Source organism: Cololabis saira, chromosome 3, assembly GCF_033807715.1.
Source record: "Cololabis saira isolate AMF1-May2022 chromosome 3, fColSai1.1, whole genome shotgun sequence".
NCBI classification, from domain to species: domain Eukaryota; kingdom Metazoa; phylum Chordata; class Actinopteri; order Beloniformes; family Belonidae; genus Cololabis; species Cololabis saira.
The window spans coordinates 31,298,837-31,322,244 of record NC_084589.1 but is presented as its reverse complement, the minus strand read 5'-3'; the positions used below and the strand labels follow the sequence as shown (position 1 = coordinate 31,322,244).

The following is a 23,408-nucleotide window of genomic DNA, read 5'->3' as shown; positions in this document are numbered from 1 at the left end:
CTGGTTGCGACTGGCTTATCTAGGTGCTCCAAACTGGTTGATGAATCCGGCTTGACCAGGTTGAGGTGTTTACATGCAGTTTAAAAGTAAAAAAAATCATGGGCTGTACTTAATTTTTCCACAGACTTCATCTACATTTTGACCTAGTTTTATTTGGTAAATAACATGATAATTATCTGAATGTTATTCATCTTGGCTGCAGGTGATTGGCTGCAATCTTCCATCTCTCCAGGACCTGCACACCTCCAGGACCCTGAAGCGTGCAGGAAAGATTGCAGCAGACCCCACCCATCCCGGACGCAAACTGTTTCAGACTCTTCCCTCTGGCAGGAGGCTGCGGTCCATCAGGACCAAAACCTCACGCCACAAAAACAGTTTTTTCCCAACTGCAGCTGTCCTCATCAACAAGGCCCCGGACCCCCCTCTCCCCCGTCTACCACGGACTGCCCCCCATCCCACTCTACGTTACATTAGCGTAAAGACTCCAATCCTGACCTTATGCGTTTCATTAACGCACATCCTAGGTCACTTTTGCACAGACTCATATCCGGCACTTTAAAATCTCATGTTGTACATTTTCCCTCATGTTGTACATTCTCTCTTTTCATTATATATTTGCTCTTTGTACTGCAACAATAGCCACAACAAATTCCTTGTGTGTGTTCAACAAACATGGCAATACACTTATTTCTGATTCTGATTCTGATGTTACTTGGTGGGGGAGAGGAGGATGGTGGCTAAGCTGTCCTCCATCATGGACAATGTCTCCCACTCCCTTCATGAGACTGTCAGAGCCCTGGAGAGCTCCATCAGTGACCGGCTTCGTCACCCACGATGCACCACCGAGAGGCATTGCAGGTCCTTCCTCCCCGCTGCCATCAGACTGTATAACCAGGCCTGCTCTCAGTAGCCAGTGGACAATAAGATGTGCAATAATATAAGATGTGCAATAATATAAGATGTGCAATAACTGCCAATCTGCCAGTCTACCTCACAACACTCCACCTGCTTTTTCTGCACTGTTTCTTCTTTTCAACCAGCTGTATATACTGTTCATATTATGTGGTTATACATATTATATATGTATCTTTTTGTATTTTTTATATATTTTTTATTTCTGACTTTTCAGTCTTTTTACCCCTCCCCTGCATGTGTGTGCTAAGTGTACTGCTGACAACAAAAATAAGTTTCCCCACTGAGGGAGAAAATAAAGGATATCTTATCTTATATCTTATCTTCTCTCTATCTTTACATATTGCAAAAAAGAGCCATACGAACAGTTTTCAATGTCAGGTTCAATGATCATACTAATTTACTTTTTCTTAAGGCCTCTGCGTTAACATTTTTTGATTTGGTAAAATTGAAAACTGCACTAATTATGTATAAAGCTAAAAACTATCTTCTTCCAAATTTAATTCAACAATTATTTCATGACAGGGAAGGTTGTAAAAGGTATGACTTAAGAGGAAAACTTAAATTGCAACAACAAAGTGTAAGATCAACTCTTAAAAGTATGTGTGTCTCTGTTGGAGGGGTTATTCTGTGGAACAGCCTTGAAGATGAAATTAAACTTAGTCAAAGTGTCGGTCAATTTAAAAGCAAGTACAGAAAAGCAGTCTTTGAAATGTATAAAAGGGGAAGGGGAGATAAACTGATGTAAAGAAATGAAATGATTGAGGGGAAGAGGGGTTTAGGGAGTAACTTTGTGTTATGCAGTGGTGGACAGTAACAGAGTAAATTTAGAGTACTGTACTTAAGTACATATCCAGAGGATTTGTACTTTACTTGAGTATTAGATTTCTTTGGTACTTATTACTCTTACTTGAATACATTTCCAAGACAAATATTTTTACTTTTACTCGAGTAAATTTCTAGGAAGGCTGAAAAGTACTCGTTACTTTCAGGTCTGCTCTTTTTTCTTCTTCCCTAAAGTCCTATTGGACACAAGCTGTTTTTGTCAAAGGAGGAGACCTATCACAGTGCAGCTCTCCACTGGGATGTACGTAAAGCGGAAATACGTCAAGCCTCCTCAAAACGATACCGCCAAAGTAGCCTGCGTTTGTCAAGACAGAGCCGCAACAATGGCTACGCCTGTGTCAGGAGAAGAAAGACAAAATCAAAGACAATAGGATGGTGCAGGTTCATTTGGTTTCAGTTCATGATTGTTAATAAACTCTGCATCATCTGCTGTCCTCTTATGATCCCATTCATTTGATTTGTTTTTGGTGTTTCTGCAGGTTTTATATAACATTGTGGTTCTAAAAGCAGCACATCAGTGCAGCTGGTTTAGTTAATTCTCAGAAACAAGAGTTAAAAGATCCTTAAATTAATTTAGAAAAAATATAGTAATTTACAGATGTGGAAAATAAGAAATTTACTCTTACTCTTACTCTTACTTAAAGTAAATTTAAAAGCATTTACTTTTGGATACTTAAGTACCTTTAAAAGCAAGTACTTTTCTACTCTTACTCGAGTAATATTTTGACTGAGCTACTTTTACTTGTAACGGAGTAAATTTTGACCAGTAGTATTTGTACTCTTACTCAAGTACTGGGGTCGAGTACTCTGTCCACCTCTGGTGTTATGGTTGTCTTTGTTATATGTGTGTTGGCGGGGATGGAAATTAATAAGCTTTGCTTCTGCCATCCTCTTTTCAAACAGTGTTTGTTTTGTTTTGTTATAGTGTCTGCTGTTGGTATTGTTGTTTGTTCTGTTCAATTGTGTCCTGTAACTTTCTGTTCTTGTTTTGTAGTACGAGAGTTGTGGTTTTGTTGGTTTGAAATAAATAAAATGATTGATTGATCTTACTAATCAGACACATGAGATGTAATGTCACCTTGTGGCCGCCAGGGGGCGTGGTTTGCCGGTGACCGGTCGCAGCGTCGCCAGATAAGCCCCGCCCCCTCCTCTCATCTCCTTAAAAACATGGCGGACAAGCGGTAAACCCCAAACCCCACACCTGAAACAAGTACACACATAACAAAACAAGGTAAACATACTCGAAAACACCAAGCAGCGGTCTCTGGGGCTCGGCTCTTGCATGAAACCCAGACTCCCGCCGGCAGAACCCGCTGCGCTCCCGTTTTCTCCTCCTGCTAATATTTGTAACCAGGTCAGCGAGCCGCCGAGCATGCTAAGTTAGCCTGCAGGGCAGTGGGCATGTCTGTGTTGTTGTGTGTTACTAGTGCTGCATGCTGAAGGGGGGGAGCTGCACTCCCCTGCTGCTGCTGTGCATGCTTTTAAATCACACACGCCGGGCTCCCGTTAATCCTGCAGTAACTCCTCCAACACAAACACGCGTTTGCTGTCACTTATTGGAGTAAAACATGCAAACATTGCGAGGAGGAGGAGGGGTCCCCATGTGTTAGCTTTTGCCGCGTTCCATTTGTCCTCGGAAGTCGGAATTTCCCAGTTCCTAGTCGGAATTTTCAACTGGAACGCCCCTCGAAGTGGGATTTCCCACTGGGAAAGTGGGAGAGTCTTCACCACCCCCGAGTTCACATTCCAAGATGGCTGCCGCGGTTGTAAACAGTAGAAGAGAGCTCTGCACTTCATTCTAGTTTTGGTCACACTAAATCAGTCGTATACAAGTATTGTTCGGCATATATATACTGCTATAGTGTAATTTACATTTTTCATGTGGTATATGCGAACTACAATCTTGTTTTCCTACTTTGTAACTGGAACGCTGATAACTCGGCTGTGATGTTATTCCCAGTTCCCAGTTCCGATTTCCGAGGTAAATGGAACGCAGCATTAGCTTTGTCTCATGAATGGGGCTCAGGGGGAAATTCAGCAAAACCTGTGGATATTTTGGGAATAAAGAAATTGGAAGCAAAAGAAAAAAAGGATTACCCCATGTGGGTAGCGGACTAATGTGAATAGCGAGGGAGGAGAGACGGCAGGAGGAGGGTGTACCTGTTGGGAGCTCTGACGCCGGATTTATGGTTACGCGTTAAATCGACACAGAGCCTACGGCGTAGGGTACGCGGTGACGCGCACCGTACAGTGTAGGCGCTGCGTTGGGGTGACGCGGAACCATAAATTAGCCTTAACAATCCTGTTATATCCCCAGCCTGGAAAACGGGGAGCGGGTCGCTTTAATTCGGACGCCATCCCCCTTGACGGTGGAAAAAAAAAGGCGCACTTCTGTTGAAAGGGAACTCATCCGGGAGGAGAAAACACTGCCAGACGGGTATGAAGTTTTAAGGTAAGACATCTCCAACATGAATGGCTCTCTCTTTTTCTTTTTTAAACCAACTTCACTGTGAATACTCTGTCATTGCTCTTTCACCGAAATCGAACTTAGGAAAAAAAACTAACAAAACATGATGGTTTTCTAGACAAAATATTTCCCAGATGGTAACTATAGTCCCACTGTGTTTTCGTTTATTTCATTTCATTTCATTTTATTCTTTATTTCATTCAAAAAACAAAACAATTTAATACAAATACAAATGTTCCTAACTTATGAATGAAGAGGGAGCAGAAAGAAGAAGAATATTATCTGATCTGCCCCTTTCACAAATAACATAAATTAAAAATAATTTTAAAAAAAAAACAACTAAGTGAATACATTTATCAAATTTAACTACTTCTACATCTAATCTTGGTCTTGTTTTCCCTGAATCTATGTCTGCGCTCTTGGTGATCTGTTTTATTGGATATAACTTTTGGGTTGTCTGACTATTTCAAACAATAAACCCTCCCCGCGGTCATCGTGGGATGGAGACTGAATCAGTCTGACCTCCTGACCTGTCTGCTGGTTAATGTTGTGGGCAGGTGTTTTGGGTAATAGGGGTCAAAACATGTTGCTCTTTCCTAAAACCTGACTACTGATTGATGGCAAGAAGTCTTGTAAACATTTAGTACACTTGTGGTTATTGGGTTGGAAGCTTTTTCCTTTCTGTAATCAATAGGAAGTATCTTTATTGTTTAATACATGTATTTGGTGAAGTTGTGGGACATAGCAATGATCAATCTCAGAACAATTTGAGCGTTATAAAAAACCCATAACACAAAGGAATAACTTTTCTTTGTTTGGAAACCAGTTACTGCTGCTTTCTGTTAATTGAGAAGCAGTCCTGGCATTTTTTTACTTTTTTTACTTCCTATTATTTTGTTAGCTCTATATATGTTATGATGAATCCCAGTTTAAAATGAACATATTGCAGATGAAAAAGGGAATAAAATCTGATTGCCATTCAAAGTTGGAACAATCTCTTTGGTGATCCTGCTCATGTGCCTGTCATGATGTGTATTTGCCTGCCATGAAAAGCAAAAAATTAGGAATATAACAAGCATAGATGTTTGTTTTTTTCATGTAAAATATACAGTTTATGTGAGGTAATCTGACGTCTGGGCTAAATAATTATGAGTTTAATTAAAATGTACCCTTTTAGCCTGCCAGTGGAAATATTCTGTTTTATGCATCATGCAACCTTTTAAGTCTAACTTCTTTGATGCTTTAGGGCATTTTTGTCCATGTGAATTGAAAATATTTGAAATCAAAAATGAAAAAAATGTAAGCTGTTTTTCCTTTACTGAAGTATTTTTGTACATTGTGCCTGCACTGTTATTAGACAGGTTCATCAGTTAAGATCCATGCGTCAACAGAGAGATTTAATTGACTTTAATTGAACCAAACATGCAAAACTCTAAATCAAGATGAACTTTTGGCTTGTGACTAGATGAACGTCAACCGAATGGATGTTATGTATCAAGAAGAAAATGGACTAAGTGAAAAGAGATTTTTTTTAAAAGTTTTATAGAGAACTAGTATATGAGGAAAACAAATTATATAAGCTAATCATATATATATATAATATTGATATTTTCCGGTTAAACATTGACTGAAAAATGAACTTCTAGACCTCCTGCTCAGGATCTTGTAGTTGCTACATTTATCCTGATGAATCAAAGTGTCACTCAAAGTGTAACAAATCATAATGACAGACACCGTGGTGAGTCAGTGAGTTTAGTGAGTCAATATCGTACCTTGAATGTACTCAAATGTGATATAATGGGCGTCTTTTAACTTTTTTCCATGCTACTTTAAACACAAAGTATTCTTAGACATTATATCTGAACGTAACACTTCCTTCCAAATGTCAAGGTGGCATGTTGTAAATGGTATCTGTTTGGATTGTAAATAAAAGATAAAGTTCATAAAGTTGTAGTATATCAGCCATCTTCTGGCACAGCTGTCCTTGTAACATGTAACATAGTTTGTTTTTGTGTTTTTTGCTCTTTAGAGCAGAAGCCACTGTCTTGTTTCTAGCTGGTCAGAATTGTTGGAGCATGAGGAAACCAGTGCCACAGAGAGGTAAGTTTATTAATCACTACCAGAAGTTTTTTGTGTTTTTTTTTTTTTCCCTAAGTAGTTTTATTATATTTTCATCATATATTATACTGTAAATGAAACAAGTTTGACATTCCAACCAGTCCCCACAGACTAATAAAGCAGTAATTGTGGGTATAAATGCAAGGCATTGACAAATGAGAAAATTACTCACACTGGAGATCTTGTTGTTTCCTCCTCGGTTCCTCCAGCTATAGAGTGGAAAGATACCCGCAGGATAAAGCATGCCCGGAGTGGACGGCCCTCCCGGGTGCCCTCACAATACCAAGGTAATTAATCCAGAGCTGCCAGAGATTTATTAATTATATTTTGGCTCATTTTAAGTAAATGCAGTACTCAGCTTTTTCATTAATCATCAAGATAAAGTTTTGTCCAAATGGTTTTAATAAAGACCCACTGTCCTTTGTTTGCCATTATTAGAAAAAAATCTACTGTATTAATATATTCTCCTCAGATTGTTCAACACGATATTTATTCAGGACTGAACATTTTTCAAATCGTAGATGATGAATAATCCATGTCCGCACTATTTTTCTAAGTCTTTTTGTTCTTCTGTAGGACATTTTAGTTGGGAAAAATACCTGAAAGAGGCTGGCGCCGTTGCTGCTCCTGCTTCATGTTTTAGACAGGTGAGCAGATTCAGGTTGCCTTGCAGATTGACATTTGTCATTTGAGCAGAATCATTTTTTTCTCCCCTCAGGTCTCTTTTTCAACTGTTACTTGTCTTTCGTCACACGCTAGAGCCTCACACCGCCAGTCAACGAGTTTAAGGCGGGCATGAAGCTGGAGGCCCAGGACCCGCGAAACACCACGTCCACCTGCATAGCCACCGTCGTGGGGCTGACGGGTTCACGCTTGCGGCTGCGCTTAGATGGCTCTGACAATAAGAACGACTTCTGGCGCCTGGTGGATTCCTCGGAGATTCAGCCTATTGGCAACTGCGAAAAGAACGGAGGCATGTTACAGCCACCACTGGGTAAGAACGCACCCACAGATACACTTAAACCTTCTTTTATTTATACCACCATAAAAACTAAAGGTTAACCCCTAACCTTTGTTACAGGACGTTTTCTACTTTTTATCAATACATTTTTTTTCTTTTTTCTGTCCACTAGAGGTCAGTGAGTGACAGTGTAGAATGTGGGTCATTTTATAAAACAAATAAATTGACACAACTTGAAAACCCTTCTCCTTACATTATCTTCTTGTTATGTATCAACAGTGAAATTACCTTTACAGTTTGGTAGTTTAAATAATGCAGGTGGTTATTTTGATGAGGTGAAAACATGGTCATTTAGTGTCAAAGCACAGGTGATTCTTCAGCTGATTTATTATTTATTCCTTATGCTCCTGTCTAGTTTTCTTTTTTTAAAAGCTAATGCTATGGCATGATTAAACCTTTGTTCATATTATCCCCTTTACAGGTTTCCGCCTCAATGCGTCCTCCTGGCCTATGTTCCTGTTGAAAACGCTAAACGGTGCTGAAATGGCTCCCTCTCGAATATTCCACAAGGTACTTGTACAAGGCTCAGGATTGTCCTTTTAACAGGGAGAAAAGGAATGATCTTTTGATCTACACTTTTATACAGTAGAGGATGTGTTAACTGCGCAAAACTTCACCAGCATCTGTTGATTTTACTGATTTATTTACTTATTAATTTGCTTCTTCCTTCGTAGAAATGAGAGCACAAACACTCTGGCACGCCAGCTTCCTTACCTGACCTACTTTCTCTTTCTCCATATTTCCCAGCAGGAGCCTCCCGCTCCAGAGCAGAACTCTTTCCAAGTGGGCATGAAGCTTGAGGCAGTGGACCGGAAAAATCCCCACTTTATCTGCCCGGCCACAGTAGGTTCACTGCGTGGCGTTGAGGTGCTGGTCACCTTTGATGGATGGCGCGGAGCCTTCGATTACTACTGCCGCTATGACTCGCGTGACATCTTCCCCGTCGGCTGGTGCACCCTGACTGGAGACAACCTTCAGCCGCCTGGCACTAAAGGTATGGCAATTTCTGAATTAAATATAGCCTTTGGAAAGCACTGTTAGTTGTTATAGGTATTATGACTTCTCAAATTGGGAAGAAAGAAAAACCTGGTTTAGTTTTTTTAGTTTTTTTTTTTAAACCTACCCAGATCATCCCGGGTAGGAGTTAACCCCTGCTGAATAATACTGAGGGTAGTTAATCACATGGGCAAAGGCATTGACATTCTTGGATAACAAATGTCTTGAGCATATTTCTGGGAAGTTGTTCATAACCCTTCATCAAAACAAACAGTCAGGCCTGCAATCTTGCACGACTCGTAGACAAAACTTTCCAGTTTCACTGTGTTTGTTGCGGTTAGAACAGCTGAACTATCTGAAAAGAATATCAAGAACCGTAGAAGGGAAAGCTTATATAATTGTATTTTATTTTTAGTGAAAAGATTTATGATTGCGGAAACAGAAATGGATATTTAAAGACCTCCATATGTAAACCAGATTTACTGGGAATTTACTGGGAATATTTATATTTAAGTGGAGATTGGTGACAAAATACTGCTACTAAGTTCGGTCATTACCATGTGGGTGATCATTTTTTGTTTTTTTGCTTTTTAAAGCTCACTTTTATTACAAGCATTGATATGCACTATATTATTATACTATATCAGACTGTTTAATACATTTTTTTTTGTCCATAATTAGTTTTTTTGTGTGACATTTAGAAATCTGTAAAGGTAAAAAAAAAAAAAGCAACTGTTGCTGCAGCAGCTCTTCATTCTGCCACCTCGCTCTCATACTCCGATATCCTGCCATCAACTGGATGTTGGCATGTGGACCGCACTTTGAGTGCGCTAAAAACAGATCGCCGTCATCGAGCCTCATGAACTGCCGAACTTCTTTCAGTCTCCACAATGTCGTCCCCGCAGGAGCTTTTGTTGCTCTCCGAGCTACCCGACTGTTCTGGTCTGTGAGGGTCCAGGGGAGCACAGCGGAGGCGCGGTAGTCCAGATTTCTGGGAGTTTAGGGGGTGCAAGTTGGATTTTTAAATCCATAAGTGAAATGTTATTTTTAGTTTATTAAATTTTAAACTCTCTCCAGATATATACGTCGGCCCTGTTTGTTAAGTACGTAAGTGGGGATGCCTGTGGTTCTGCTTTTCATCCGAAAGACTGTGTTTACTGCACATCTGACAGAGAACTTTGTGAAAAGTGGTTTGTTTTTCATTTGAGCAAGTAAAGTCACAGTCACTGGTAACTTAAAAGCTGAACATTTCAGAAGTTCCCAACCTGTAAAACTCTTCAGCTTGAGGAATGAGCCAGGGCAAGGACTTGGAACGAGAGGAAATCTCTTTGGGATAAAAGAAACATCGAAAGAAGAAGTGGCTGTGAGGATTATCAGCTGCAAGGTCAACTGTCCCTCTCTGTAGAATCCACATGATGTGAAGGAGTGAAAGGAAGGAGGGGAAAAAAGGGGAGGCAGGGCATGTTTTTGTAGCCTGTTCGTGTTTTATGAAGGTCTGGCACTCACCCAGTTGGCAAAGTAGGACATGACGTTGAAACGAGCCTGGGTGCCCCTCCACAGGCCTCTCTTTGGCATCCTGGTGACGAGAGTCTGATTAGGCACCTTGGAAAGCATTAGGTTGGGAGAGTGGATAGAAGCACAAGGAAAAGATATGCGTCTGTAGCTAAAGGTGGATTGTTTACATTGTGAGTAGATTGGGGGAGGAGAGAAGCGAAGGGTGGAAAGAGAAGGAAAGGAGGAGCAATGCAGAGGAAGAGCAGGAGAAGAGGACAGGCCAGAGGAGTGGGTGAATCTGAGGACAGCTGAGCAGACAACTACACTATTTTATCTTTTGTTTGAGCAGCAGGGTGAGTAAAATTAACAAAAACACAAATTGCTGTCATTGAGTCATAGATTAAAAGCTGTAGAGAAGTTGTTACTGTACTTTGAAGCTGGCAGTGTTGGCTTTGTGAACTCAATGAACTCGATGCACTCAAGGCAAAGGGGGGAAAAAAAAACGACTTTGCTTGTTGCCCATTTGTTTAACTGTATTTACAAGTATTACAATTGATTCCATTCTCATTCTCTTTACACTTTTAAACTCAATCAAGGATTTGTCCAGTCTGTTTAGAATCTGTTTTTGTTTCTTTCTTTCTTTTTTCATTTTTATTCCTAGCTTCACTGTGAGCCCAGGAAAAGTAGCAGTTGCCTGCAGACTGAGCCTTGCATTGATTGGTGTGGCTGTGTGAAAGTGTTTAATAAATACAACCCCGCGGGCCAAGACTGTACTAATGAACATAGCTGCACCTCTCGTAAATCTGTCTTTGGTTGATCCAGGGTGAATACCAGAACCTTTCAGTGGGTGCATTGCATGCGCGTGCGTGCGTGTGTGTGTGTGTGTGGGTTGGTTTGTGTGTAGGCCTGCAGGTGCATCTAAAATTAGATATTATGATGACACTGTAGTTGTTTGTGCATGCATAGGTTTTGCAAGGGATGGGTTTTAAAGTATATGGTTTACTCGGTTGTTATAATATAAGCCCTCATCGTTTTACTATGTGCCTTTAACTGCAGTGGTTCCTGTGATCTGCTGTGATTCTGAAAGATTCCACCCGGGTAAAATAAGGGGGGGTGTTTTTGAGAGGGATGTCTGGAGATAAATGTCAGCTGTCTGCAGGTTGTTTCTACATTTGGGCATACACATGAAAGTAAAGATAATATATATCATCAATTGTGTAATATATATATATATATATATATATATATATATATATATATATATATATATATTGCTGCTTTTCAATAAATGTTTTTTGCAGATAAAGAAAAAAAAAGAAAAATAACCACAATAGTTACTGAAATAACTTGAAGCTGTCAAAAGTAAAAAGAAAATTATTTATGAATTTGGTTCAACAGAATAATTAAAAAAAAAAACAAGCCAATGAAATTGGCCCAGAAAAATTTGTTGGGACCCTCAACTTAATATTTTTTTGAGGCAATTGCTGAAATCAAGCAATTTCTGTAAGTCTCAATGGGACTTGTGCACCTGTAGATGGGTATTTTGACCCAGTCCTTGTCCTTGTCCTTGTCCTTGTCTCGGGTTTGAAGGGTTTCTTCTCCAGGCTGCATGTTTCAGCTCTCTCCACAGATGTTCAGTAGGATTTAGATCAGGACTTATAGAAGGCCACTTCAGAGTAATCTAACATTTTCCTCCTAGCGTACTTGTTTTTACGTTTGTGGACCCATGACATGCGACAGAAAAGAAGGGTTCGGCCGTAGGGCAGCACAATTCACTCCAGAAGGCCTTGATAGTCAAGATTTAATTGTGCCTTGCAAATATTCAAGAAACTTTGCACCAGATGCAGCAAAGCATCCCCAAAATGTAGCTGTCTCTTGTCTTTTTTCTTTTTAGCTGTCTTTTTTTTTTTTTTTTTAAAGGCTTCATTTTTCAATCTGTCAACATAGAACTGATGTGACTTCCCAAATGCTCCAGATTTGTCTTCATCTGTCCAAAGAATGTTTCTCATCTGTCCAAAGAACATTCTCCCAGAAGCTTTGCGGCCTGTCAATATGCATATTGACAAATTCCAGTCTGGCTTTTTGATGATTTGCTTTCAACGGTCCTTTTCAGTCCTCCACTTTGGCTCAAACAGTGACGGATGATGTGATCTTACACTCATGTACCTTGATCTTAGAGTTCCTTGAATCTCCTTGGAAGTTGTTCTAGGCTCTTTGGTTGCCATGCATATTATCCGTCTGTTCAACTCATTTGGCATGCCATTTTAGAGTTGTCATGTCTTTTTTTTTCACCTTAATTTAATTGATTCTTAGTAAACTGCTTATTACTTTTGTCATTTTTGTCATTGTGTGTGTGTGTGTGTGTGTGTGTGTGTGTGTGTGTGTGTGTGTGTGTGTGTGTGTGTGTGTGTGTGTGTGTGTGTGTGTGTGTGTGTGTGTGTGTGTGTGTGTGTGTGTGTGTGTGTGTGTGTGTGTGTGTGTGTGTGTGTGGTAATATATTAACCAAACTTTCAAGTTTGAAAGAAAAGTTTAAACTTGCTAAGTGAACAGTTTTCTAAAAGAAATAAGAGGTTGTTTTTTTCTCTTCTCTCTGTAATCCTGCTCTCCACCTCAGTTTGAGAAATCTCGTCTCCAAACCTGGAAGACTTTCAGGGACTTTCTTTTTTGGGGGGTGGGGGGTATTTCAGGCGTTATGAACAATCTGGATTTTGTTGATTCATTTAAAACTTTTTACACATGCTAGTACTTGCGGTGGTAGACAATCAGGAAGTCAAAAGTAACATGCAGGACAGCAGAAAGCAATAACCTTTAGCAGGATGAGGCAATGTGCAGCTGTAGCAGCTAATCTTGATACATTTTGATGAGGGAAATCTCCACTGGTCTGCAGCACAAGATGTAGACCTTTTATTTTCTCAAGCTAACCCCTAGGAACATCTTTATAACATTTCAGAACTGGAGTCCACGTGTGAAAACGGTTGTAGGTGACTAACTGATTTGTCATATGCAGTGTTCTGGTAATGTCTGTAATGACTAATCTCAGTTCTTTGTTGGCGGCTTTTTGAGTCAGTTGATAGCATAACGGCTTTTATTCAGAAGGCTTCTTGAATGTGTGTCTAGTCTAGGAGGACCTGACTCATGCTGCTGTGTTGAAATGGCATGCTCATACTACATTGCAGGTGGTTGTTAAAATGATTTTGCATCTTGATTAAATGCACATGCTTTCCATTCTATGTGTAGTCTGTGTGCGATTCAGGTGGAATACATGAAGCGGTGAAAGAATATGTATTTATTTTTAACCTTGCCTCATGCATCTATCCATTTTTGCTCATCCAGTGGCATTGCCTAAGAGCCTTGGGGCACTGACTGACGGAAGTGTGGAGAGCTCGGCCATGAATCCCAACCCCATGGTGGGCCGACCTCCAGGTCAGAGAGGACGTAAGCCGGGCCGCAGGAAAACCAAAGTGCCGGGGCCGTGGAGTCAGAAGGCCTCTGCAATTGGGCCGCAGGGTATCCAGCCAGGCAAAGGCCTGGACCCTATAAAGATCCCCAAAAAACGTGGTCCCAAGCCTGGGAGTAAGGTAGGCATGAAATGACCCACAAATATCATCAGGTCAGAGTGTTGCCTGAATATAAAAGCGACTCATATTTCAGGATATTAATAATAAAGTGGTTCTCCGGCTTGGTTGTCTCTCCCTTGCACTCTGTTAGCAGCTGGGCTGGGCAAAGAAAGCTGGCTGGTTGGAGGAGGCCATGGCCGGCCCGGGACGGCCAGCGACCGGACCAGGGCGAACTAGAGGGAAACTACCTACTAGCTGGGCACAGAGGATAGCTCTGCAACAGGCCCAGACGCAGGAGGAGGGACCGATAAAGATCCCAAAGAAAAGAGGGCCCAAGCCAGGCAGTAAGGTAGTCGTCCAAAACTTTAAAAACAATTAAACCTCACTTTATAGCATCTGGATTCATAATCCAGTCTTCTGATCTCATTTACTTGTACATGAACAAACGATTTCATCATACAGTAACCTGCCAGTGACCTCTTTGCTCTGCTGCAGTGTGTTCATCTTTACTGTCATGATGTTCCTGACCAGTTTCACTTGTACATTTTCAGATTCATACGACTTTATTATTATAATTTATTTATGACTTCAGGTTGTTTTGTTTTTATTAATACACTCAAATGTTGTTGTTTTTATATTGAAAATAAATAATAAATTCAACAGATTCAAGTCAGATTTTATGATGTATTATATACTTTTGTACAATTGTATACTTACACTGTATTGTATAGTTTTTTTGTGCAGTATTATGTGTATATATAGTAGTCAACATTTGAAGTGGATCAAAATACTTCATTGTACTTGTCATAAGACAAGAACTATTTTATTATTCAGAATTATTTCATACCATGTGTTTTTTGATCCACTTCAAGTGTTAACTACTGTGTTTTATGCTCTAATGTATATATTTTTTGCAGTCTTGTATACTTCACTATAAAATCTGAATATGTTTGCTTGTGTGCAGAGAAAACCACGGGTGGTACCTAATCCAGTCCCCACGTCTCCCACCAGCAGCACTCCGGAGCCCGACACCAGCACTGTACCCATGGACAACGCCACCATCCCCAGCTCAGCATTACAGGCTCCCACAGGTACATAACATACAGTCACGTTCTTCCAATTATAGATACAAATAGACCCACATAGGCCCGTTTGTTGCAACACGCAAGTACTTGTGTTCTCGTGAAACGTCACCAGCTGCTGCTGAAGTTCTGATCCAAATCAAAGTCTGCGTTTAAGCGCGTATGGTCAAACTCCCCCGGTGTGTTCTCGTCCAACCCATTTTATCAAGGCTGTATCCAAGGAAGACTAGACTTCAGAAGGAAAAGTATCCCAGAATCCATTGCACATTAACAAGTGCTATTGGAGGAAGAGAAGGATTTGAAAAAATATCATCAATTTGTTTATGTGTAAGGGAATAAAGTTTGAGATGTTTTCATGATAATATAACTCCTCTGACCTCTTGGTTGTGGTTAATAAGATGCACCATATTCTGAAATTCCCTCCAACGTTTTGAGTTTTTCACTCTTTTCTTCTCCACCAAACTCAATAAAACAGCTGATGCATAAAACCCTTTAAAAACACACCATTCTGAGTCATATTGATGGTTGGAGTGTTTATTATTCAATAATAAATACAATTCAAGAGCAAATGTAACATGAATCAACATTCAAAACCTGAGAACCAAAACCCAGAATCTGTAACCAAGAAATCAAAATCTCCAACTTTAGAGTGCTGTTATCTTTCTGGGTTGCACTTTTCTTTCCTCGTCATCGGCTCTGAAACCATCTCAGTTTCTGATCAGTGCTTCTCAATTGCACATTTTAATTTTACGGTTGCAAGTCTGGAATGAGTGTCGATCAACGGCTGAGAAATATGATTTCACTTTCACTTAGAGATTTTGATTTCTTAGTTACAGATTCTGGGTTTCCCTACCCAGTTTGGATTGGGATTCCCAGATTCAGTTGATTTTGGGAAATTGCGTAAAATGTAAATGAAAACGAAATACAACGATTTGAAAATCCTTCTCAACCTATATTCAATTGAATACACTACAAAGACAACATATTTAATGTTCAAACTGATAAACTTAATTGTTTTTTGCCAAATAATAATTAACTTAGAATTTCATGGCTGCAACACGTCCAGTAGAAGTTGGGAAATAAAGAAAGCTGAGAAAAGCTCATCAAACACCTATTTGGAACATCCCACATGTGATCAGGCTAATTGGGAACAGGTGGGTACCATGATTGGGTATAAAAGGAGCCTCCTCAAACATTCTCAGTCATTCACAAGCAAGGATGGGGCGAGGGTCACCACTTTGTCCACAACTGTGTGAGAAAATAGTTGAACAGTTTAAGAACAACATTTCTCAAAAGCAAAATTGCAAGGAATTTAGGGATTTCAACATCTATGATCCATAATATCATCAAAAGGTTCAGAGAACCTGGTGAAATCACTGCACGTAAGCGCCACGTCAGGAAACCAAGACTGAATGACCGTGACCTTCGATCCCTCAGACGGCACTGCCTTAAAAACCCACATGAGTGTGTAAAGGATATCACCAAATGGGCTCAGGAAAACTTCAGAAAACCACTGTCAGTAAATACAGTTCGTCACTACATCAGTAAGTGCGGGTTAGTTTATTTTATTTATTTTTTTATTATGAGTTTGAGCATGAAATATGTTGTCTTTATAGTGTATTCATTTGAATATGGGTTGAAAAGGATTGTCAAATCATTGTATTTTGTTTTTATTTACATTTTACACAATTTCCCAACTTCAGCCGAATCCGGTTTGTATTTAACACGTGTTAACTTACTGGCTTAGCTGTGATGCTGTCAAGTACAAAAGTACACTCCTGTTCCATCTTCAGAAAGACTGAAATGCGTCCTCCAAAAAAACATTCTCCTGAGTCATGTTTACCAAATATGAACTACCAAGCACACAAGTCCAAATTTGGAGTCCTTTGAATTGAAAAATGGCTCTTGTTAGAGATTTTGTGCTGAATGGCAAAACAAATATAAGTTACTTGCTACATTGTTGTCTTGTCTCTCAATGAGGGTTTGTGATAAAAGTTTTTTTTCTGCTGTTTCAAAGTTCAAAGGCTTAATAAAATATAGCCATCCAACAGCCCTTAACTTGTTTTTCCTCTTCCACAGTTTGTGTATATCTAAACAAGTATGGTAAGGTGGGACCCCATCTGGACCCGCGGCGCATCCACCAGCTCCCAGACCACTTTGGTCCGGGCCGAGCGTCTTCAGTTCTTCAGCAGTGTGTTCAAGCGTGTGTGGATTCTGCACACAACCAGGGGACAGTCTTCTCCTGCCTCAAGTCTGGACAAGGAGGCGAAGTCATTTCAGGTGTGCAACAAAATGTCCTTCATCCTTTATCTGTGTTTCAAGTCTTACTTTTTTACTGTGGCAGTGTTCACATTAATGAGAGTAGATTTATTACTGCTTTGAAATAAAAACAACAAGAGGACAATTTATGATAGCAGGTGGTTTACTGTCCTTTTCCATTTGTCTCTTTGTATCTTTCAGCTTTTTTTGACCAGCGGCAGCACACTCTGACCTTACCTACAGTCAGCAGTGTCACGTACGTCCTCCGCTTCTTGGAGAAACTCTGTCACAACCTACACTGTGATCCTCTGTTTGGCAGCCAGCCTGTAGCCAGAGGAGGGGTGCACTACAACAGTCTCTCATATACCACAGGTCAGAGTCCGTTTTAGATGATTGTTTGTTCACATGTGCATTTGTGGCCTCATCATGTCAACAAAACTTTAATATCCCTTGTGAAAGCTAGCTATGTTTGTAGCAAAGCCAGTCTGTATAGTATGTTCCACATCTTCCTGAAGAGCATAACGGCGTCTTTTTCTTTTACAAAAACTTAATTTCTTATCAGCAGGCATAGAGAAAAGTTGTTGCTCTTATTACTGAGTGTTCTGTTCTTCTGTCCTCCCTGAACCATATTTAGTAATACTACCAACTTTAGTAATTTACTAATAAAACTACCTACCGTACTTTGCTAGAGACCACTTTGCTAACTTTGAATTCCTGCCTCGGATATTCTGACCTGGGTTTTCAGATGCTTGGGTTTGTCAGTTTTTGATTTTTGGCAGATTGGCGGTTGGTTTATTGAATTTGCAGCCATGTAACAAGTAGATGAACAATGCTCCATACTTTTTCTGTCATGGTCCGCACCATTCTTAAACTGAGGTGAAGTTAAGGGTACATAAATAAAGAAGAGTAGATAAAAAGTTATGTTGAGAACCGCACAGTAGCCACTAAATACCCTTTTATTAGACTATTGATTTTCATGCGTCTTTTTTTTTTTTTTTGGCCTGGCCAGGATTTTTATTGACTTGGCAAGATACCAACATATTTTTTGGGAACGCAGTGATACATTCAATAATCCTGTTTAGACTTCATAAGTTAACAAAACTGTCTGGTCCACTTTTATTTTTAGCATTTTCAGTTCTAGCACATTACTTAACGTGGCACAATAATCTGCAACTGCATGGACTGTTCTCTCTGTGCATGTGTGCTAGTTTCAGAAAGGAGGAGTTTTGGAGACGCCCTGTCACCAGGTCCAGGCCGAGGAAGCAAGCGTTTGCTCCAGAACTTCAATGGTCCTCTATCTCAGAAACTAGCAAAGACCCCCCGGCACTCCACTGATGGTATGATAGTTCAGCAATCTTCTTTTAAACAAATGTGTACCAGTTTCTTTTTTTTTCTCTTTCTTTTTGTTGGTATTATATTTAATGGGTAATGTTTCTAAAAGAAAACCTTTTTTTCTGTATTGTATTTAAGTGTTTTGATTGTCTGCTGCTCCAACATGTCCAGTAAAGTGTGAAACAGCTTTATAAAGAATGTGGTCAACAGAATTCCAGCTCAGGAGTGAGGGATTTTAGGAATTGGGTTAGGAGGTTAATCATTTAATCGTCTTTCAATTTCCATAGATTTTAACTGAGTTAATGGATTGTTTTAAGAAATTTCTATAAAATAGCGAGGACACTGGGAGGTATTGTTCTTAAGACTTTTGGAGGATTTTTTAACTTTCTTTGAGCTGCTGGTCCCATTTCTTATTTTTGGGCTTAAAAAAACAACCTTCTCCACCTGCATGAGCTCAATGATGCTTTTCCTGTAGGTGAGTCCTTCACTGAGAGCAGTGCTGTAGCAACAGAGCACTTAAAGAAGATCCCCCACTCTCCAAACTCCCCGGGTCTGACGCCGGGCCTCAGGTCTCCCTCCAAACTGCTGCATCATAACAACTCCACAGGTGAGAAACGCCTGTCTCTATGTTTACATGTACCGCTAGTTAGCTTGAGCTGCAGTTCCAGCTTAGATGGAACATTTAATCAGATCACTACCGTCCTTGCACCAGTTTACAGGTAGAGGAGAGGAATATTTACAACTTCTTTATGATTGATGATGATTTGTCCCTTTTCCAGGTTGGTTATTATTGAGCTTTTTGGTTTTGACCTGTTACCTCCTAAAACAAAACAATTCAGCTTGTGGGAAATTGATACCATTTCTAACAGTGAATTGGACAACTGTGTGGACATTTTTACAGCTTTTCAATTTTTGTGATAAATTAAATGCATGGTATTGTTTGTGTTCATTCTCTGCTGTTATCAGCTCTTTTCCTGGTGGTTTACAGCTGGGGAAGAAACTGTGGAGCGTGTGCAGATCCCTAAGGCCACTTCTGGTTTAAATGAATGTATACAAGGAAGAGTAATTTGACTCCCAGCCACATAATCTGGGCGTATTAGTTGAATTGCCTGTTTTAAAATGCAGCAGGAGAAAACAAATACACCATTTGAGACCTTTTTAAGTTATATGAAAATAACACGAGCCACCATTGAGACTTGATTGTTCTAAATGCGATGCCCTAGAACCAACGCAAGACCTGTAAATATCTGAGAGAAAACCCTCAGCAATTTTTGTTTCAGCCTCAACACCCTTAATAGGATTACTGCGTACCATACTACGGGGTTTCCCAGGTCGTGAGCTGTACCTGCCTTAAGATTTTTTGAGCATTCAGATTTCCTACCTCAGCACTACATGAATTTAGTGTATGCACATACGATGAGCCGCCATCTGTCTGAATGGGGAATGTGTGATAGTGGCAACATCATGCCAGTGCACGGCATGTGTCTGTTCTACCTCAAATTAACTGCTCACATGAAAAAGCAGTCTTGCATCCATGTTTTTTTTTTTATAGCTCTACACTTTTGGAAAAACTTGTAAATGGAGAATCTCTGTGGACGTCTCCTTTAACATTTCCTTTTTGACTGCTTTTCACTTTTAATTTGAACGCTTCAAATGTGAAAATTAAAAAAAAAAAAATGTTTTTGCTCAACCAAAGGAATATGTTTTCATCCTTTTTAGGGTCACAGTAAGAGGTAATCAAATCTTCTGCCCTGCAATTAACACCACTCGAGAGCTGTTTAAAGATGAGCCCAAATAAAAGCTTTTGTATCCAAATTCATTCATGAATTAGTATCTCACTCATTTGTGTTTTGAAAATGTCTGTGTTTCAAAACTATGGGAAAAAAAGTGTATTTAGTTAATTATGTTTAGTAGTTTTTTTGCATTTTTAAATAACAAATTCTTGGACTTTTTATTTATTTTTTTACAAATCAATTTGCAGTCTGCAAACCAAGTAAACTATTGTGATGGATCTATTCTCTGCTTTTGCTCTCAGGCTCAGGCAGTTTCCGAGAGAGCCCCAGGCCCAGTGGTCAGGATCCAAACTTGTGGACTGTGGAGGAAGTTATGCAGTATATTAGAGATATTGACCCAGTGTTGGCTCCACATGCTGACCTCTTCAGAAAGCATGTACGTATCCCTTCAGTCTGATAAGTGCACTTACAATAACACTATTCCACTTTAGGGAGTAGAGTAGTGTTTTTCCTTACTGCATGATTCCTAGACACGGCATGCATTTCTGTTAAATTTTGGTGAAACCGCTAAAAACCAATATTGTTTCTCCGTCTGTTACAGGAGATTGATGGTAAAGCACTGCTGTTGCTGCGGAGCGACGTGATGATGAAATACATGGGTTTGAAACTCGGCCCTGCCCTCAAACTCACGTTCCACATCGACAAGCTCAAGCGAGCCTGAGGAGGTCGTGAAACAGCCGCAGCCTCCCAAAGAACATTTCTCTCGCCCTGACTTTCTGTTCTGGGGTCAGTTTGTCATGCACTTCATAACAGACGCAGACTGACCATTTGCATGTAGCATCTTCCACCAGACCATCGTTTCTTGGGCCTCATGTACAAAAAAACTTGCGTACTCCGCACACGCATTGGGATGTAGTAAAATCAACTTTGCAAGGGTTTGAGCCTACCGCCACACAGATTCTGTCATTTGACAATGCCCAATTATAAAGTAGTGAAACTTTCTTTTATTCATCAAAATATGTTTCCCTAAATTTCCTGAACTCGGGAGGGATTTGAAAACAAGATTTCTTCCCACGTTCGAGCACTTATGATGTACACTTGAACAATCAAACAAAACCACGTGTAACTTAATTTTGCCACATACATTGTGCCTTAAAATATTGCCACGACCTAAATCCAAAGTAAACTGATGAGTTTTCTCAGTTTTCTTTCACGCGAAGATGTTACACACATCAAGGAGTGATTGGTTGCAGAGCGCACGAACGTCCATCGCACACATGAAATGAATTCTCATTTTCACTGAGAAGAAAACAGTGTTGGATGATCATATAAATTAGGAATAAGCCACATTAGATAAATTAAAAAATGACAAGGTTAGGCAAGTATATGTCCTGTTACATGGTTGCGTGAAGTCGTGAAGAGTAATTGCGCAACTTTGGAAGATTTGGCACAGCTAAAAGAGTTTGGAGGGAGCGTGTCTTCTAGGGCCACGCTGACCTGCTGGTCCAGGATAACGACTGGATTATCGGCTGATTTAGGTTACAAGAGGATCTTTCTGGATCTCTGCGCTGAACTGGTCCCAGCCACGCTCCGGTTTTGAGCAACAGCAGCCGAACTGACAGGTGGCCCTGCCAGCCGTATGGGGTGGCACTAGGGGTGTAACGATACACTAATCTCACGATACGGTACAATACACGATATTGAGGTCACGATAACGATACTATATTATAGCAGTATTTTTTTAACAACCTTGCATGAGGAACACATGACTGGAAAAAATGGTCTTTTATTTGAAAGACACAAAATACAAAACAATGCTGTGCGTTTTCCCTATTGTTACAGTTTGTAATGCTTTATAACTGTTTAAGTTTTAAAGAGAAAGCCAGGCCAACCATTTTGCACAAACTGAACTAAAAGTAAATGTCAGGTTTGCATTATGCATCTTCAGTTTCATACAAGTAAAAATATTTTCCCGTGATCGGGACCGCAAAACGGTATTACTTTCTTCTGAGCGGAGTAAGATTTTGGTCCGCGGGTCGAGGCGCGGTCGGCACGCGTGGTCGGATGTGCGTTACTAGTCAACACAATAGATTAATATTAATAACACAATATTGCAATACACTTTGTCACCTCCACGACACGTATTGTGACGTTTTTGTATCGCGAAATTTTGTGGCACGATATATTGTTACACCCCTAGGTGGCACCCACATATTCAAATCATATTTCCCTAAACTGTAGATGAGCAGGCAAACATTAAAATGCAATTTGCAGCAAACAGCCAATCTCCTAATGTAGTCTTTTTGATATGACTCTAAAATGTTACTGACAGTTTGATTGGTACGAATTGATGTAAGCAGTCTCTAAATGTTTCATGTAAACTTTTGAAGACTTGTATGGAGTTGAGGGCATGTGCCAGCAGGATTCCAGAAAGTATTTCCTCAATGAAGGATGCTAGTCTCTCCTCATGTGGGGTTAACATCCCTGGACCTCCTCTAGCAGCAACTCTTCTTTTACATCAACTTTCATGTCGGGGCATTTTTCTTCCGTTTCGCCTGTGGTGCGATGAATTTTCTTCTTTCTTTTTTTTTTTCCACCTTATTTGCTTTTGCCATTTTTTTTTCACTACGATGAGCAATTTTCTATGGATACTTATAATTAACATAACATCATATAACATCTGTGCAATTTAGGACGAATACAACGCATCTTTTGTACGTGAGGCCTCTGGTCTCCATATTCACTTCCTTTTCTCATCTAATGAGGAATGTTTATTTTATGTAGCACAATGCAACTCTAAGGCAGCATTGGACACATTGTATTGGATACTCACTTATCCATCATCTGTTTTGCATTTCAATGTAACTTGAAGACTGATTTCTGGTCAATTTAACTGTTATAAGGCTTTATAGCCTGATTTTCTATGTTACATTTAATTTGTACATTTCATATTTTGTACCTAATGAATATATGGACTTTTTTTCAACATTTTGTGTTGGGATTTCCTGATATGGAAAGCTCTAGAGGAAGAAAAGAAAAAAACACTACTTTCATCCCAATAGTTGGGAATTGTTTGATCGGTCTCAGTTTGAGGCTTTTATTTTACAACTATAAGATAAGTTCTCCTGAGAAAGACATGCTTCTAAGGAAATAAAAGAACAAGTCTATTCTGAAAATACTGCCACACAGAAATCAGTTTTGCTCTTATACTGAATGTTGTTTACAATATTGTGTCTTGTCTTTGTTGTTTGTACTTTTTTAATTTTTATACTATATTAGAGTCCCTAACATGTTCAATAAATATATAATATTTCAGCTGTTTTTTTTTTTTAACTGCGTCAGCATAATTTATCATTTTACACTCTTTTAATTCTTGCTACGCAAAACCTGTTTTGATCACTTATTTAAATTAAAAGATGTTTTTCGCTTTGTTTGACTGTTTCACAGATTACTATTCTTGTTTCACATGACTGCAAAAGCCCACCGAGTCCAGTGGGCTTTTGAGTCACTTGAGTTAATAAAGTTGGGAACTTTATCATGCCCTCCCCCACTTGACCAGCAGGGGGCAGCACAAGCCCGTCTGCTGCTCTG

At 39.8% G+C, this 23,408-nt stretch overlaps 1 protein-coding gene across 4 annotated transcripts; it reads left to right on the top strand.

The window, feature by feature from the left end:
• Positions 1 to 2,928: 2,928 nt before the first annotated feature.
• LOC133436630 (polycomb protein SCMH1) lies at positions 2,929 to 23,408 on the top strand. Of its 4 annotated transcripts, none has more exons than XM_061717231.1 (17): positions 2,929 to 2,989; positions 4,076 to 4,210; positions 6,255 to 6,325; positions 6,553 to 6,630; positions 6,920 to 6,990; positions 7,103 to 7,337; positions 7,786 to 7,874; positions 8,112 to 8,358; positions 13,188 to 13,432; positions 13,563 to 13,760; positions 14,376 to 14,502; positions 16,573 to 16,773; positions 16,954 to 17,124; positions 17,961 to 18,089; positions 18,560 to 18,691; positions 20,120 to 20,253; positions 20,419 to 23,408. In XM_061717231.1, the coding sequence occupies exons 3-17, from the start codon at positions 6,301 to 6,303 to the stop codon at positions 20,536 to 20,538; spliced, it is 2,202 nt and encodes a 733-aa protein (XP_061573215.1). In that variant the 5' UTR covers positions 2,929 to 2,989; positions 4,076 to 4,210; positions 6,255 to 6,300; the 3' UTR covers positions 20,539 to 23,408. The 4 variants fall into 4 exon arrangements, with proteins under 4 accessions (XP_061573215.1, XP_061573217.1, XP_061573216.1 ...); XM_061717233.1 differs by having other exon boundaries at positions 2,937 to 3,112; positions 8,115 to 8,358; XM_061717232.1 differs by having other exon boundaries at positions 2,937 to 3,112; positions 13,566 to 13,760.

What these genes read in the sequence shown, in the direction of transcription:
- LOC133436630 (XM_061717231.1), top strand. Translation starts at nt 6,301, where the DNA reads ATGAGGAAACCAGTGCCACAGAGAG. An exon ending in CTGCTTCATGTTTTAGACAG is followed by an intron (nt 6,991 to 7,102) that starts GTGAGCAGATTC and finishes GTCACACGCTAG; the next exon opens with AGCCTCACACCGCCAGTCAA. An exon ending in CCTCTCGAATATTCCACAAG is followed by an intron (nt 7,875 to 8,111) that starts GTACTTGTACAA and finishes CATATTTCCCAG; the next exon opens with CAGGAGCCTCCCGCTCCAGA.